General features: G+C 47.0%; 1 protein-coding gene across 1 annotated transcript in view; it reads left to right on the top strand.

Annotated features, from left to right (window-relative positions):
- The window catches only part of CHTF18 (chromosome transmission fidelity factor 18), a 41,439-nt gene that overhangs the window by 12,219 nt on the left and 11,147 nt on the right, over window positions 1-18,073 (top strand). The window contains exons 14-20 of the mRNA XM_033167694.1: window positions 60-158; window positions 786-916; window positions 1,990-2,161; window positions 4,370-4,594; window positions 6,295-6,444; window positions 8,765-8,895; window positions 17,698-17,842. Of these exons, the coding sequence (XP_033023585.1) occupies window positions 60-158; window positions 786-916; window positions 1,990-2,161; window positions 4,370-4,594; window positions 6,295-6,444; window positions 8,765-8,895; window positions 17,698-17,842 (1,053 nt within the window). The remainder of the gene's footprint in view (window positions 1-59; window positions 159-785; window positions 917-1,989; window positions 2,162-4,369; window positions 4,595-6,294; window positions 6,445-8,764; window positions 8,896-17,697; window positions 17,843-18,073) is intronic.

Below are 18,073 nucleotides of genomic sequence, written 5' to 3'. Positions count from 1 at the left end.
AATTTTTTGAGTTTCACCTGTATGCAGCTGCCTCTAATATACATATTTTTGCATTTCAGATCACCGTTAAGCAAGGCATGAAGGCTGACACAGGGGCCCTCTTGGCCTTGTGTGAAAAGGCAGAGAATGACATCCGCTCTTGTATTAACACCCTGCAGGTAACTTCATCAACTAGGGGTGAAAGGAGAATTTCTGTTTTGTTTGCATTTTAATGAGGAACCACCTCAAGAATCAATGCACAAACCAAAACACAGCCCTTCTTTGAAATTCACACTTGCCTGAGTTTTGTGATGCAGTCCTCTAACAACAACAAAGACACAGAAGTGCATATATTAGGGGGAAATGTGTATAAAAGCACATATTTGGGTGAAAATTACATTAAAATGTGCATTGTTAGGGGGGAATTGCTTTCAAAACAAAATGTGTGTACCGTAGTAATCAAAGCTGCATAGAAAAATGTGTTTATCAGGAGAACTTTGCACCAAAATGCCAAGGAATTTTCATGAGAGAGAGAGAGAGAAATAAAAATGTAAAAATTATTTGTGACTGGCCCACGAGCATCCAGTGAGCTTTATGGCAGAATGGGGATTTGAACCCTGGTCTCTCCCGGGTCCTCTTCCAACATTAACCACTGCACCACATTAACACTTTATAGCAAACTGATGTGAAAGTGTGGAGAACTGAAATTATGCTTAGTAAAAGGAAAAACTTGGAGAGTCCGAAATTGACAGGCCCGCCAACCCCGTTCCATGTATTCAAATCTCCCTTTGTTGTCTTTTTTTAAGTTCCTGCACAGTCGAGGTAAGAAGGAACTGAATGCAAGGACCGTGCAGACCACGCAGGTTGGCTCTAAAGACCAGAACAAAGGGCTGTTCTCCATCTGGCAGGAGATCTTCCAGCTTCCGAAAGTGCAGAGGTGAGGGGGGGGGAGAGCTTCCATGTTTCATTCAGCAGATCCTTTAGAACTTATGAGGAGCCCGTGGGATCAGGCCAGTGGCCTATCTAGTCCAGCGTCCTGTCCTCACAGTGGCCACACAGGTAAAACTGGGGGAAACCAAGCAGATTCTTTCTTTTTTTCCTGATGTTTGTGCATGGAGGACCTGTATTTGGTAGAACAGCGTGAGATAAATTTTAAAATTATTTATTTGGCAGTGCTTAAATACAGCTTAGAATTTAAGTGGTTTACGTAAAGTAGTATGCTATACAGGGGCGTACCCAGGATCAAAACACAGGCTGGGGGGCAAGCCATGGTCGTTCAGGTTCAAAAACAAAAACAGCTTCAAAAAACAGAAAAACTCCCCCCCCCCCAAACAGAAAGCCCCAAATGGCTGAAAAACTCAGTTTCCCAGGATCCTCAGTCCTCGCAAAGGAACTACTCACCATGCAAGGGAACTCAGTTTGCCAAGCTCCCTTGCAACGATGAATTCGCCCCCTGACACTGCCCAAGTCTCAGCTTGCATCCCCATTTGACCAAGCAGGGTGCAGGCTAGGATCCGGTCTCTGATAGGCACGCCAGCTCTTTGTCAGCATGAGGGAGGGGGAAACAGCCGGCACAACACACACACACACACACACACACACACACAGAGTGGCCAACTGCCTGGCAAGAGCAGAAGAGCTCAATTGTTATTGAGATTTTGGGAGGGGGAGAAAGACCAGTCTTGAGCTTTTTTTTTCCTTTTAGGCTGCCAATAACATTTATTTTTTTGCTTCTAAGGGGGGGGCAGCTGCCCCCCTGCTCCCTCCTGGGTACGCTCATAATGCTATACAGTACTGATTCCTTTTTAAATGGTGATTAAAAATTATGAAAATATAGCAAAAATTATTTGTTTTGAAAACAAAATTACATGAAATCATGTCTCCACATTTTGACAACTGCAAAGTTCAATGTTGCTTGATTTCTCCCCTGCCTTTCCCTCCACAGCACCCTGGGGAAGCTTTAAACTGCATGACCTTCTTAACCCTTCTGCTTCCTGCTTGTGTTCCAAGGCAGAGAATAGGTTTGGACCCTTCAATTCCGGCCCACCTCCTTGCTAACGGGGGTGATGACAACCTGTTCCATGTGACCTCAGCTAGAGCTTCCCTTAATCCAAATACCCAAAGGTTTCACCACATCCTGCATCTAAGCATGTCCTCAGGAGAACATGAAAAGCTTACCCAGGTATGTAGTTCGTTTCATTTTTCTCTTTGGTGTGAGAAAGCAAAATTCAGGCGACTAGTTCAGATCCTTATCTCCCCATGTCCTTCCCACCCCCAAATATATATTACCAAGAGCTTGGGGCAAGTTATAATACTTAAAAAACAGAAATATATAAAAATAAAAAATAAATAAAATCCTTCCAGTAGCGCCTTAGAGACCAACTAAGTTTGTTCTTGATATGAGCTTTTGTGTGCATGTACACTTCTTCAGATACAGAGGCATGCAAAATTATAATGACTTGAAGCCATTCAGAATGAAATCTAAAACTTAGAAAAACACTACATGTGGATTTCAGCATTCCACCATCTTTCAAAAGCGTTATTCAGTTAAAAGCTGTGATTCTGAAAGTTGGTCAGGCTCTGAATTTGGTGAATCTCATGCAGATGAAAAGCCCAGAGCTGTAGGGTAGCCTCTGTGAATGCCTTTCAGTGTTGCATTTGGGGGTTGCAGTTCAACAAAACATGCTGGCTGACACCTTGGCCACATTCACACCATACATTCAAAGCAGTATGATACTGCTTTATACTGACATGGGCTCCCACCCAGGACCGGTGCTAGGGTTTCTGGCGCCCTAGGCGAACCACCTTCTGGCGCCCCCACGCCAAAGCCTGCTTTAGCGGGAGGTGGGCGTGGTGGAGAAGCAACCAGCAGTTTCTCCGCTGTAGCAGAGAAGCTGCTGCTCGCCCGCCCCGCCCCCCGCCAAAGCCTGCTTTAGCGGGAGCCGGAATGGTGGTGTAGGGGGCAAGCAGCACCTCTCCGCTACAGCGAAGAAGCTGCTGCTAGCCCGTCCCGCCCAAGCCTGGCCAGCGTCACCTCCATTTTGGCGCCCTAGGCAATTGCCTAGTTCGCCTAAATGGACGCGCCGGCCCTGCTCCCAGCCCCCACCCCAAGTATTGTTATGAATTTGTTAGGTGCCTGGACTCCCTGCTTTCTAATTCATGGGCACTCCTTCTAATTTCTGGGTGACAGGCACTGGATTTAGCATTTAAAAGGAAAGCCAGATTGGCTTCCCCATGTTCAAGTGATCATCTGGGGTGGGCCATTAAGGAGAACAAAAGGAAAGTGAGAAATCTCACCAGAGAGAGCAGTAACTCCTTCAGATCAGAGTTAGTTAGAATACAAAAAGCTGCTATGGCTAGGGGAGAAGGCAGAACTTCTTGGGGTGTCAATGCTTTAAGCCCCTCCATCGTAGGCTAAGGTGGTATATAGGTAAAGGTAAAGGGACCCCTGACCATTAGGTCCAGTCGCGGACGACTCTGGGGTTGTGGTGCTCATCTCGCTTTATTGGCCGAGGGAGCCGGCGTACAGCTTCCGGGTCATGTGGCCAGCATGACTAAGCCGCTTCTGGCAAACCAGAGCAGCGCACGGAAACGCCGTTTACCTTCCCGCAGGAGCGGTACCTATTTATCTACTTGCACTGTGTGCTTTTGAACTGCTAGGTTGGCAGGAGCAGGGACCGAGCAACGGGAGCTCACCCCGTTGCAGGGATTCAAACCGCCAACCTTCTGATCGACAAGCCCTAGGCTCTGTGGTTTAATCCAGTGTTTTTCAACCACTGTTCCGCGGCACACTAGTGTGCCATGAGATGTTGCCTGGTGTGCCGTGGGAAAAATTGAAAAATTACTTTATATATAGTCAATATAGGCACAGAGTTAATTTTTTTAACATTTTCTAATGGTGGTGTGCCTCGTGATTTTTTTCATGAAACAAGTGTGCCTTTGCCCAAAAAAGGTTGAAAAACACTGGTTTAATCCACAGTGCCACCCGCGTCCCTAAGGTGGTATATACGTGTAAATAAACCGTATATCATGAAGACACCACAGCGCCTCATTTCCAAAGGAAACATGAACCCTGGAAGTTTGCACCACTCAGAAATTGGGGTAGCATGCAACAATGTCTTAGAAGCTGTATTTTGTTGAAGACTCTTTGAGAGTTGTTAGGAATTCAACTACAATTCCAAGAGTGGTTTAACGGTCAGTCCTTCTCACAGGGAACTCAGGGAATTGTATCTCCATGGGGGGGGGGGGGGAATAGGGCGTCTCCTAACAACTCTCGGGATGCTTAACAAGCTACATGTCCCAGAATTCGTTGGGGGTGAGCCATGACGGTTTCACAAGCGCATTATGGTTAATGGTTGTGACTGTGGCTTGTCTCTGCTTTCCTTGCCAGGGCTTGTACGACAACTTTCTGAACATGAAGATAAAGGACTCCAGCTTCGACTCGCTCTGCCTGGCCTTGGAGTGGCTGGGCTTCTCCGACCTGGTGAACAAGGCAGTTCTGCACAGGCAGAACTTCCAGCTCATGCGCTATTTGCCCTTCCTCCCCGTCGCTTTCCACTTGCTCTTCGCCGCTTCCAGCGTTCCCCGCCTGGCCTACCCCAACAGCCAGCACGAGGCATGTATTGAGAGAGGAGTGGTCGGGGGCAGAGCCAGGCGCCACAAGCCAAGCGGCGGTGTCTTGGAAGGGGTGGGCAGATCCCGTGGGGAGGGTGAGAGATCAGGGAGCTGGAACGCCCAGGGCGGCCCAATTGGGAGGAAAAAGGAAGAGGCAGGGTGTGTGGAGTTTACACTTAGCCATGCAGTTCACCTGCGGTCCCTTTAACCCTAGCCTGGCCTATGCATTGCTAAGATTCTTGCATTGAGGATCTTGGCAGAACCCAAAACCTGAGTTTGAGTTCATCCAGCAGTGTGAGACTGCTCTGCACTAGTTGTATTTCTTTATGCTCTGAGGCAGCAAGGTACTACAGTATTGAGGATCGTCCAAGAATCATTGCTTACGTAAATCTGTTACACACGTGGATGAACTATTAATAGCTGAGGAAGCCCTTCAGGGCGAAACAAGGAAATATCCAGAAACCTTGTTCTACCCTCTACCCTACCCAGCTGCCTGAGCCAACCTGCCTGTGTCTGCTACCTATGCTAGCCAACCTCATCAGCTGTATTGTCCGGAGATTTTTCCTTAACCGAGTTCGAGGACTGTAACATATAAACTAAAACAAGAATGTACAGTACAACCCTCTACTTACGATCATAATCCATTCCGGAGGCCCATCTGCTGGGCGAAACCGGACGCTAGCAGAGGCGCCGTTGTGCACGTTCGCATTTGGCAGCGCGCTTCTGCGTGTGCGTAGACGGTGGCAGCTGCTTGTGCGCACGCGCAGACACAGAAGCCGCTTCCACGCATTGGCGAATCGCGGCAAACCCAGTGTTTACTTCCGGGTTTGCCAGTCGCAAATTGGAACATCTGCAAGGTGAGGTGGATGTAATTTGGGGTTCCACTGTATGAAGAAAGGAAGAAATATGCAGTATCTGCATTGGATTTAATTAAATAGGTTATATACCTTGCTTAAGGATTATTTATGGTATACATCCTGGATTTGATTCGTATTATAGGAAGTAACCAGTAAAGAAATTTGTTACAAACGCTAACACTCAGCCTGTTGCGCTCTATACAGTCATACCTCGGGTTACGGCCGCTTCAGGTTGCGCGTTTTCAGGTTGTGCACCGTGCCAAACCCGGAAGTACTGGAACGGGTTACTTCCGGGTTTCAGTGCATGCGCAGAAGCACTAAATCTCACTTCGCGCATGCGCAGAAGCACTAAATCACAACCTGGGTGTGCACAGCCGCAGCACTGCGGGTTGCGAACGCGTCTCCCGCACGGATCGCATTCACAACCCGAGCGTCCGCTGTATGTTGTAACTATTGCATCTGTGTAACAAGGCATTGTATTTGTTTTGACCCTTAGGCAGCAAGGGGCATTCCTAATTAATCCTGAGTCCAGGCATGTTCAGTTTTCTCCTTGATCCTGGAGCTTACCAGTTTCCAAAGCTGCTGTACCTACTATTGTCATCGCTCAGTGGCCCATCACCTTGTTTTGCATGAAGAAGTTCCCAGGTTCAATTCCCAGCATCTCTGTGGACAAATAACTGACCGGGTACAAAGCAGTTTCCTTTGTACCTGTATAAGTTCTGCTAGGCTGACCTTTCACATCTTGCGGAAGTTGCCCTGTCTGTTCATATTCCACGTCATGATGATAAAACATAACTTGGGAGACTGACAGCTCACTAGTGCCGCTTGTTTTGTTTTCCTCAAGTCCCTGGTGAAGCTCACTCAGATGCAGAACCTCATTGCTTCCATGATATCTGGGATCACGCCAACTTCCCGCAGCCGTGCCGGACCGCAGTCTCTCGTCCTTGAGGCCCTTTGCCTCCTCTTGGAGATTATCTCACCGAAACTGAGACCGGTAAGGAAGCCCTTCTGTTAGGAGAATTTTATTTTCATCATCATATATGTGTGATTTATTGCCCACCCCTTACCCTAAGGTCCCAGGGCCAGTCACAGCCATTTAAAATACAATATTAGCCACAAGTTTAAAACAAATTGCATTCACAAAAGTAGTCTGGGTCATCAAACTATAAATCTCATGTGTCAAAGGCCAGGGTAAACAGGCACATCTTCACCATACCACCAGAAACTGTATAATGAAGTTCCCTCTGTGGGGAGGAAGTTCCACAACTTGGTGATTGTCACAGAGAACACCCTCTCACTGGCCATCTCTACCCCGAGCTGCTGAGGGCGGTGGAACTGCCAAGTTCCTATCCCTGAGTGCCCCAAACATTCCCTGTGAATATGAAAACGGGAATTTTGGACAGCAACTCCCATCAGCTCTAGTCAGCACAGCCATTTTGACTGTGGCCATGCTTGCTGGGGCTCCTGGGAGTTGTAGTCCAAAACTTCTGGAGGCCACGGAGTTGGTGAGAGAGCCAGTGTGGTGTAGTGGTTAAGAGTGGTAGACTCGTAATCTGGGGAACCGGGTTCGCGTCTCCACTCCCCCACATGCAGCTGCTGGGTGACCTCGGGCTAGTCACGCTTCTCTGAAGTCACTAAGCCCCACTCACCTCACAGAGTGTTTGTTGTGGGGGAGGAAGGGAAAGGAGAATGTTAGCCGCTTTGAGACTCCTTCGGGTAGTGAAAAGCGGGATATCAAATCCAAACTCCTCCTCCTCTTCTTCTTCTTCTTCTTCTTCTTCTTCTGCTTTCCTGGGCATGGCAGTCGATGTCAGTTTGGCGAGTCTCCCAATTCCACAGGCTTCATTTGTCACCCTTTGAAACACCTGCGTCCCTTGCCAGCTGCTTCCGTTAGCCATGTGAGGATTGTCTGCCCATTCCGAAACAGCAAAGAACGCCCTCCCTGCCCAAGTGGGCTGCCAAGGCCGTCCCGTCCCGGTCCTCTGGCCTGAGCTTTACCTCAGGGGACCTTCTTTTGTTGCAAGGCTAAAGGGGACAGTTATGCAAGTGCTGGCAGAAGCAAAGACCTGCAGGGAAACAATTAATTCCGTGGATGAGATCTGTACCCCCCCCCCACCATCCCGTTTGTGTCACAAAAATCTTTTTGTGTGTGTCTGCTTAGTGTCCATTGCCCTTCAAATCACGGTACATGAACAGGCTGTTGGGAATCTTTGAAGGTCAAAAAGGTAAAAAAAAGAAGTAGGAGGCATGGCTTGCCTGAGTCCTTTGGGCCTCGTTGCTTACACTGCACATAATGCTTGAAGCACCTTGAGGCTGGTAACAGAGTGGCCGTTCTACGTGGAACTATGGAATTCACTCCCGCAGGAGGCAGGGATGGCCTCCAACTTGGATAGCTTTAAAAGAGGGTTAGAGGAATTCATGGAGGAGGAAGCTATGGGTGGCTCCTAGACACAATAGCTATGCTCTGCCTCCATAGTTGGAAGCAGCAGTGCTTCTGAATACCAGTTGCTGGAGACCACAGGAGGGGAGAGGGCTCAAATCCTGCTTGCTGGTTTCGCATTGGGGCACCTGGGCACTGTGAGAACAGGACTTGATGGGGACATTGGCCTGATCCAGCAAGCTCTTCTTACATTCATATGTGATAAAATTCTTAACAACAACGGAACAGAGATTTTAGATCAGGTGTAGGGAGGAACAGCTCCCTAGCACATTGGCCATGTGGCTCTGATGTGAGTTGTAGTTCAGCAACATCTGGCAGGCCAGAGGTTCCCCACTCGTGGTGCAGATTTGCTGGTTAAAGTTGCTCTGGAGTAAGTGGGTTTCCCAGTGGGTGCCTACATTTATTTAGAGGATTTTTATACTACTCTCCAGCCAAAAAGGCTCCCAGAGCTTCTTACATACAACCAACTAAAACAAGGCATTCCGTGCCTGTAAGCTTGCAAACTAAAGGACACGACACGAAAGGAAAGACAGGCATGCAGGGAAGAGGGAAAAGCAAACGGGCAGGCAGCCATTTTCCCCACCCTGTCCTTGGCAGCAAGATACAACAAAGCTGTCCCCAGGCTATAGTTTTGCCCACTGTGTGGGTCCCCTCTTAACTCTCCGCCCATATCCAGTAAAGGAAAGGCCACCCAAAAGTGTGTTTTACTCCTTATATAACCCTCCGGTCCCTGTGCTCTGCAGGAGAGGGGCATCCTCTGGCAAATCACCATATGCAGTTAGCCCAAGTCAGCCACAAGATGTTGCCCTGAGGTCTAGTAGCATGAAGTAACACGAGAGGTTCCTACTCACTGTCTTCCATTCGCAATTTCCAGGTGAACACCCAGCTGTACAGTCAGAAAGAGAAGCAGCAGCTGGGGGAGCTAATCAACACCATGTTGGCGTATAATCTTACTTACCACCAGGAGCGGACCCCCGAAGGGCAGTATGTCTTCACGCTTGACCCGTGAGTACTGGATAAGAGCATCAGGAGAACCTGCTGGGGCCTGTCTGGTCCAACACCCTGTTTTCCTGTTCTGATGAGGAGCCCCCTAGTGGGACATGAGTGCTGCCTGTGATTCCCAGCCCACTGCGCCCAACAGAACACGGTCATCGTAGCTTTTGATAGCCTTATCCTCCATGGATTTTTTTCTCAGTTTAGAAAGCCATCACCTGTTGCAGGACCACTCTCCAACGCAAAGCAGGGTAAACTCTTTTAAAGATCCTGGCGTCCAGTTTCCTGCCACTTGTGAGTGGCAGCTGTTGGTGTGAACCTGTGCCTGCCAACATCTTTCCTTGGCATCTACCAAGGTTTTGTGCCCTTCTGTTTTTCCAGGCAGGTGTTTTTTGTGGGGGTTCCATTTCCCCTCTCCCCCCCCCCCCTTTACTCATTCGGGTATGTGTGTGGTGAAAGGGTTGCTTCTTGCTTGTAGTTTCTGGGCACTCTCAGTCTTTTTCTCAGTGAAATGGGTATCTTGTGCCCACAGCAGTTTCCAAGTGGGCCCAGAAAGGTTGGGGACCCCTGGTGTAAACTTGGCAAACCGTCCCCCTTTAGAAAAGCATTGTGTTTGACACAGAAACGAAAGTTCGGTCTCCTTGCACCCTTTGATCTTGTTGCATTTCACACACGGTCACTCATTGTTCTCACACCCACCACATGAGGAGCACCTAGATCCATGAGCTCCTCCTTGACATTTACAATTCAGAGCATGGCCCACTCATCCTTCCTTGCGACTCCATTCTGGGGGCAGCATTTCACTCGGAAGCAGAATGGTCCTCTATTTTTGCAGCCCTGATTTTGCTGCCTGGGGCACACTTGAGTGGAAGTCATGGGAGACTGAGCAGTTTCCCACAATTTATTCTAACCTTGGCTATTCATGGGAGGGAGAAGCATGCTAATTCCCAACCCCTAACCAGACTAGGACCCTGGGAGACCAGGGTTCAAATCCCCACTCTCTGGGCCAGTGACCCTGAGCCAGTCACTCACTCTCAACCTAACCTTCCTCACACAAAATAATAATAATAATAATAATAATAATAATAATAATAATAATAATGGTAGTTGGTTTCCTCTTTGACATCTGGTGGGAGGGTGTTCCACAGGGCGGGTGCCACTACCGAGAAGGCCCTCTGCCTAGTTCCCTGTAACTTGGCATCTCGTAGCGAGGGAACCGCCAGAAGGCCCTCGGCACTGGACCTCAGTGTCCGGGCAGAACGATGGGGGGTGGAGACGCCCGGACACAGTCATTGTGGGGATGAAATGGGTAGCAGGAGAAGTATGCAGGCCACCTTGAGCTCCCCACCTTGAGGAAAGGTGGGGTATAAATGTAATAAATAAATAATTAAAAATAAATTGGCAGGTCTTATTCAGCAACACTCCTTCCGGCTGCTGAGGTTTCGACAGACATGGTCCACCATTTCATTTTATGAAAAAGCTGGGAATCCAAGAATCTGAATTCTGGATTCAGAATTGTATCTAGTACCTAGGGGGTCATATTTTTATCCACAGTGCTTCCATGTTCTGTATATTATGTTAGGATTTTCACTTGGGCCCGAGGGACCCTCAGCCTCTGAGCAGAAATCTCATTACCGATTCTAAGAGATTAGCAGGTTTTGTACAGAATTGCTGAGAAGCAGCATTTAATCGCCTTCTGCTTTTTTGACCTTGAATGCCTCTGAAATTAGCACCCCAAACCCTTGTTGTGGGTTTCTGATTACAGTGTCTTTCTTCCGCTTTTTTATTGTGTTTGTTAATAATAATAAAAACCAGTTAAAACTGATTTATCAGGTGGTCTTTTCAGAAAAGACCTATATGGTGCCAGTCCAGAGGTGGCATCGGCCATCATCACGTGTGACATTAGATAATCCAGGGTAGAAGAGAAACTCAAGGATTCGGCTTAAGCTCTCTCTCTCTTCCTAAATTATCTGGAAGCAAGCGTGTTGTTTCCAGCCCTCCCTGAGCAGATGGTGAAAATATCCTCTCCGTTTTCTGGGTATGTCGACTTTAAACACATCACTTCTCCCTTCCTGTGATCCAGCCCCCGCCACTTCCTCTCCACTCACTTAATCAGGTTTGATCCTCTTTGACTCCCCCACCCCCAAAATCTGTCTTCTCTCTTCCTGTGAGCAAACGCACGCATGGATGTGTTGAGTTTTGTGGAATTCATGGGTAGTTTAGGGAAGCGTTCTGGAGTTGTGCTACACTTGTGCATCTCAGTTCTTGTAGCAAAACCATAATGTGGGAGATGGCCCATATCCAGCTTGTAAATTGACTTTGTCACCTACGCTAAGGGGAAAAAATCGCCTTTAGGCGACTCTTGGATAAGTTAGTCTCCAAATGGTTAATAGAAATGTGTTAAGCTAGGTAAGTTGGTAAAAATGCTCCTGGACTAGTAATTTTACCAAGGTTGGCCTAGATGTTACAGGGATGAGGGTAAAAAATATTAGTGGATTGTGTTGTCAATTACTTCCCACCCTCCATGGTCTAGATGGTTCAGCTTTCCCATACTAAACAGTGTGGGAAGGGCCATAGCTGAGCATCTCTCTTTGCCTGGAGGAGGTCCCAGGCTCAATCCCCCAGATGGCATCTCCAGATAGGACTGGGAAAAAGACCACCTGCCTGCCACCACAAAGAGCTCCTGCCAGTCGGTGCAGACAGTACTGAGGTAGATGGATCAATGGTCCAACTTGGTATAAGGCTGCTTCCTGTGTGTCTTAAGGCTGGTGTAGGGAACCTTTGGCCCTCTAGATGTTGCTAAACTACAACTCCCAGCATACCTGGACATTGGCCACGCTTGCTAGGGGCTAATGGGAGTCATAGTTCAGCAACATCTGAAAGGCCACTGGTTCTCTGCAGCCCTGTAGTAAATAGCCAGGGGAGGAGGGTAAATTGCCTTTTGATATCCAAAGGCCTAATTACCTAGTGTAGGGGTAGGCAACCTAAGGCCTGTGGGCCGGATGTGGCCCAATCACCTTCTCAATCCAGCCCGCGGACGGTCCGGGAATCAGCGTGTTTTTACATGAGTAGAATGTGTCCTTTTATTTAAAATGCATCTCTGGGTTATTTGTGGGGCATAGGAATTCGTTCATTTTTTCCTCTCCAAAATATAGTCCAGCCCACCCCATGGTCTGAGGGACGGTGGACCGGCACACCCCTGAAAAAGGTCTAGAGGCAACTCCTAACTCACCCCAGGCAGCCGGGGGGGGGGGTCCCACAAGCATCATGTCAAAACTCAAGCTGGATTTCCCATTGAGCCAAGTTTTGTTTTCTTTCATCTAAGCCACCTGTCCTGACACAAGACTGCATTGGGTGCTCCTTTCACTCAAATTGTTAATGAGAAATTTTGCCCTTGATTCGCCCGTCACTATAAGTAAGAAACAATATCCCTCCATTCTGCAAAATCAGGTTCAAGGTTAATACAGCTGGGAATGTATTTTTCTCTCTCCAAATCCCTTACATTCATTCAAAGGGCTTAGTGGTTTGCGCTCATGTCTGCGTGTGTTCAGGGGATGGGAGAAATATCCATTTCCTTCTTCCCTGTATCATATCAGCTCTCTTAGTTTGGGTTTCTGCGCCCTGATCTCTATCAGATATCACTGAGCTGCCCTCTTTCCGGGAATATATTAAGTTTTCAGAGCTCCCCACCCTTTCAAGGCATGGATATATTTCTGCCCTCCTCCCACCCTCGCCGTCAGCCCCCCTGCTGAGGGGATCAAAAGGACAGACTTCTGATTTGCTGCCTTCTCCTGCCTTCTATTCATATTCTCATCATTGGAAACTCTCCCCTCCGCCGGGCTCAAAACCAGCCTAGCCAAGATTGTTTGGCCTTAATCGGATTAGAGGAAGAGAAAACAGCTGCCTTTTGGCTTTTGACGGAGAGGCGCGAAGAAGCTGAAGATGCCTCCGGTTCTCCCCTCTTCGTCGGGCCGCTAGGATGCCATTCCGGCCTCCGCTCCTATGTTTCAAGCCCGCTGCCAGGAGACTCTGTTCGTGACTGACTGGGGGGTGCCGCTGGTGATCGCCCTACTCCTCCTCGGCCTAATCTATCTGTTCATTTACCTGCCAGCCAGCCTCCAGCAGTCGTCGTCGGTGGAAGAGGCAGTGAGGAATTTAAGCGACAAGTACACTTACAGCGGGGTGGGCTTTGTCAAGCAGTGAGGTCCTTCTAAGGGTTGCCCTCCACACAGCTGGTCCAGAAAGCGCCAAAATCCACCAGCGGCCGACCCATCGCTCCATTTGAGGCCAAAGAGCGGCAGGCACAGATCTGAGCTCAGCAGACGAAACTTCCACTCTGGTTTCGGATAGAAAGAAACGTATCCAAGAGAGCTGTTCTTCCTTGGAGCAGCTGCATTTTTGGGGTGTCACGCCAGAGGAGAACAGCGGGTTTCTTCTTCCGATTGGCTGACCCAGGAGCCAAGTCTCTGAGCCTTGCTGCTCCGTCGTCTTACTTTGCAGGGTATCGTGGAGGAAAAGCTCAGTCTCGCCAGCAGAAAACAGGGAGGAGGTGCTGTGCTTGGGCATTTCGTGGAAGGAAGAACTCGCCAAGACATTTCGTTGCGGGAAGAGTTGAGGGGGTTGGTGAAAACCTGGGTGGCTGGCATCACCGAGAAAGGCTGAAGACCCGTGTGTGGAAAACGCTGGCTCTTCAGAGGCAGGCAACAGCACTTGAAAAGACACTGGTCCTTGGCTTTTACCACCATCTTTGTAACAAAGCTTTCTGACTAAAAATGGCAAAATATGTTGTGTATCATTTGGCCGCAAGAGGGTTTGTCTAATTAATGCATAGCTGTGGCTTAGATTTGCTGGATTTTTATTTTTTGAACAAACTTGTCAGTTGTGCTGTGGTTATGGCAGTGTTTCCTAAAGGAGCTTTAGAAGTACCCTTTCTTTTTCCTGGGTTAAACTTTCAGGGCACATACCATGCTCTTTAGACCTGAAAGGATGATTCTTTTTTGGGAAAGCAAGAGCAAATCAGCTGCCTTCAGAGGATCCCACCCTCTGTGTTTCTGCATGAGTCACCAATCAGGGAAGATCCTTCGTTTGGAAGGAGGCAAGCCCAAAGTGCTGACTCATGCAGAGGGGCACCAGGCATACTCCTCGAAGGGTGGGTAATTCCGCCACGATGGAGCTGATGGAATGGTAAGATTACACTATGTGGGACAGAATTCCCCACCCTCGGTGGAAATTGATCTATCAATTTGAAGGAGCCGAGACAGAGCAGCAACTCATTCGGAGACACTGCAGGCAGCCTCTAGTGCAAAGGGGTCCTTCAGATTCATAGGGGCCACCTAACTATTTTAATTAACTTATTTCTTGTGACACAATTTTTGTGAATTACTTGATTAAAGTGCTAGTTCTTTTGCTCCCTTCCAACACTCCTCTGAGTTTGCTAGTATGCTGAGCCTCCTGTTTCTCTTTAAAACTGGAGCTCTGCCTGTCTGCAGCAGGTGTCAAAATGAGGCAGTTGACGATTCAGTGTTTCTTTCTCAAAGAGATAATTAGATTTGGTTAATATCTGGCACATCCAGCATAGTAGATGGGTTGCTGCTTGTTAACATTTCTTCCTCTTTAACGTGGATTAGTCTCAAGATCTAAGAATCTAGTTTTGCTTGCTTTATTTTATATTACCGTATTTACTTGAGTCTTAATGCGCCATCAAATCTAATGCGCACCTCAATTTTCAGAACCTTGGAATCAAAAAAGTATTTGCTGGCAAATGTAAATGTGCCATCAAATCTAATGCACACCTTACGTTTTCGCAACATAATTTGGCCAAAAAAGGTAAGCATTAGATTCGAGTAAATACAGTAAATTAAAAGCAAAGTTTTATTCCTTGGGATGGAAAGATAATCTGCAAAAAAAGGAAAAAAAGATAATTTGCAAAGTAGGCAAAATGTGTCTGCAAAAGTTACCTTTGTGTGTTGTGGGAATACTTGCCTCTCTAGACAATTGGTCTTACCCTGGTGTCCTAAGTTAACGGTTAGGATTGAACTATTCAATGCATTGGCCCCACAAGAGGAGTGAAGGCCTGACGGGTCCCCTTTCCAGATTTATTCCAGATGATGCTAGACTGTAACTCACATAATCTCTGACCTTTGGCTACTCTGGCTGGGGATTATTATGGTTGTTATTATTATAATTTACTTTCCCTTCACCCTAAAGTTCCAGGGTGGATTATAACAATTAAAACATAATGTTAAAAGCAGTCTTAAACAATGTCAAAAGCTCAAAGTAAAGGGATGTGTTTGGCTAGGAGTTTTGGTCTGGGACTGATGGGAGTTGTAGTCTAAAACAACTGGAGGACACCAGTCTGAGGAAGGCTCTGGAAAGCCAGCTTCTAATATTTCACAGTGCCCATATTTTGAACTAAGCGAGGGCTGATGGGCCAGCCTCCTTGACTCCCTCCCCCAGGAGCTGAGGCATGACCAATTGACTCCTAAAAAACCATACACCTCAAGTGTCAAAAGCCAGGTGAAAAGGGGGGGGGGTCTTCAGCATTTCCCAAAAGCTGTATAATGAAGGTGCCAGATGCACCGCTGTGGGGAGGGAGTGCTACAATTTAGGGGCCACCACAAAGAAGGCCCTGTTCAAGCCCATCATCGCCAACCGCACCCTAAGCTTCTGAGTACCAAGGAACTACCAAGAGGGCCCCCTTAACTGAGAGGGTCAGTAGAAAAAGAGGCAGACTTTCAGCAGCTAATTCACACAACTTTCTATGAAGTAAATGTTCTGAGGGATGAGATAATAATTAGCAAACAGATGCAGCAAGTATGGTGCTATTATTATTAATGCAATGTTATTCATCAGATATTTGATGTGGGTATTTCACATTCAGTGACCTGTCGTTGAGTACTGAGTACCTGACATGATATTGGATCCGATTCTTAACAGTATTTGACTGTGACATGCTGGTAGTTCTAGTATTTGATAGTAGGCAGTTTAGGAGTCATTCTGCCGTTAACCAAACTCCAATAATAAGGGAAGACCACCAAGCATATTTCGTTGAATTTCATGTAATGAAAGGCTCAGTTTCAAATCGCAGCAAAATTTTGGCATCCGAGTTCGAGAATCAAATTTCCAAATTGTCCTGCCCATAGTTGGCTGGATTCAGTTGGTATGATTTTTGCTATAAAATTTAGACTGTTGTTGGAAACTGTCAAATACATGCCGGTATCCTTCTTGCCTGTAAGCTGCCCATTTTGTTGTTAGCTACCAACTGATTATAAGTCAAGCACTGTTAAAAAGTGATCTGCTGCTTTCAGGGTTGACTCTGTGATGTAGATTCTCCCAGCGTCTAAGGCTGATGCAGAATATCAAATTTCTCACTAGGCATTTTGTTTTTTGCATCCGAGGCTCAAATGTTGAAATTGTGTGTGTTGTCAGGATTGTCTCTATCCACTTGCTTGGCACATTCAGTAGTGACTGCCTTTCAGGAGCTCTGCCTTCTTTCTTTCTGTTTGCTGTATTAAAAATGGTTTCCTTCCAAGTCTGCTTGAAAACTCTAGAAGACCAATAAACCTTGCAATGTTCATCCAAGGCTGCCTTGTCAGTGTCTGTCTCAGTTAATTCCTTTAACTGTGCGTTGATTAGCAGTATCCTTTTTCTTTCCTTTCATACTCTAACACCTGGTGTCTTCATCTTCTGGAGAGAAATTTATAACGGTTCTTTATACAGTGCACATTTTGATTTCTTTCAAACTTGGCAATTCCAAAAACCAAAACCAAGTTAAGAAGTAGGGAACAGATGTCATTACTTTTTTTCCTTTTGAGCCATGGAATGCTCACAAACATTCTGACTTCTGGTGGGTGAAAGTGCCTGCAACAGGATGCTGGCAAGTAGTAATAGGTTCTGTGAAGTGAAAGATCAGTTTGACTAGGGTACTCACAGACAGGGTCTGAAATTAAGAGGGCGCCAGACTACATTTGCAAGCACCTCAAAAAGTCTGGGCGCCATTTTTTTTTGCACCTGGCTGACACTCAAGGATTTCTGAAATGTATGTGTTTGAAATATATGTTAAGGATAGACAATATGTTAAGGAGTTTTAACAATAAAGGGTAGAGTGTTTTTAAAACTGAAGTACAGTACTGTACCAATACTTTTATTTTAAAATTAAACATGTATTAACAATTTCTGCTAAAAATGTGTTCTTAACAATGTGTCACTCCTGTGAATTGTGTGTTAGTTCATGCTTATCAGAATGACATACACACCCAAGTGGCGACTAGACATTCTGTTTTGGCGCCCACAACCCAGGTCCCAGAAGCCATTTGGCTCCAGGTTTTTCTATCCCAGTTTCTAACACTGCTCACAGAGGCCCTAAAACTGGGAAGGAGCTGTTTCGGGAAGGTGTTAGGAAGGCAGTACACAAGAAAGAGAACTTCGAATGCTAGGAAACGGGGACAAGTGAATTTCACACCTTAATTTGAACAAACCAGCCAAAATGCTAGCTGCAAGCATATACCTTCTGTGGGGTTTAAAAAAAAACAAACTTTATTTTAATCGTTGTTGTCTACCCTTTTAAGAATAATGGGGGCAAGAGTGGGCAGACGTACAACTTTAAAGAAATGCCGTTATGCTCAAGGTTATGCTTTCATGGTTCCCCCCCCCACCTCATTTTGTCTTCACTACAACCCTGTGAGGTAGGTTAGGCTGAAAGGCAGTCAGTGGCCCCCAAGGTCATTCAGATAGATGAGCAGAGATAGATAAGTTGTTGTTTTTAAGTGTGGTTTTCTTCTTATCTATAATTCTTTATTCCACTGCAATGCCTAGAAACGTGGAGGAAGTGTGTAGGTTCCCAGATCTCCCAGTTCGGAAACCGCTGACTTACCAAGCCAAGCAGCTTATCGCAAGAGAAATTGAGCTGGAGAAGATGAGGCGGACGGAAGCCCTCCTTCATGCACGGAACTCTGGCCAGGTAAGTGGCTGGACGGCTCTTGGGGAGAGCAAGCGGATCAAAGAATAAGTGGGCCTGGCTTAGGCCGCTCTACAGATCTTGTGTATGTCCCGGAATCCTTTGGTAAACAAGCCTTCTGCACCAGAGATTCCCCAAGGGAGAAAAATCCCTGAAAATTAGTGGTCCAGAGAAGGGGATAGGACCCCTTTTCAGCCTGATGACCACTTTCCCTTGTGGGCAACCATCTGTGGG

This window comes from Lacerta agilis, chromosome 13 (genome assembly GCF_009819535.1).
Source record: "Lacerta agilis isolate rLacAgi1 chromosome 13, rLacAgi1.pri, whole genome shotgun sequence".
Lineage (NCBI taxonomy): Eukaryota > Metazoa > Chordata > Lepidosauria > Squamata > Lacertidae > Lacerta > Lacerta agilis.
Note: the sequence above shows the minus strand (reverse complement) of the source record. Positions and strands in the feature narration are given on the sequence as shown.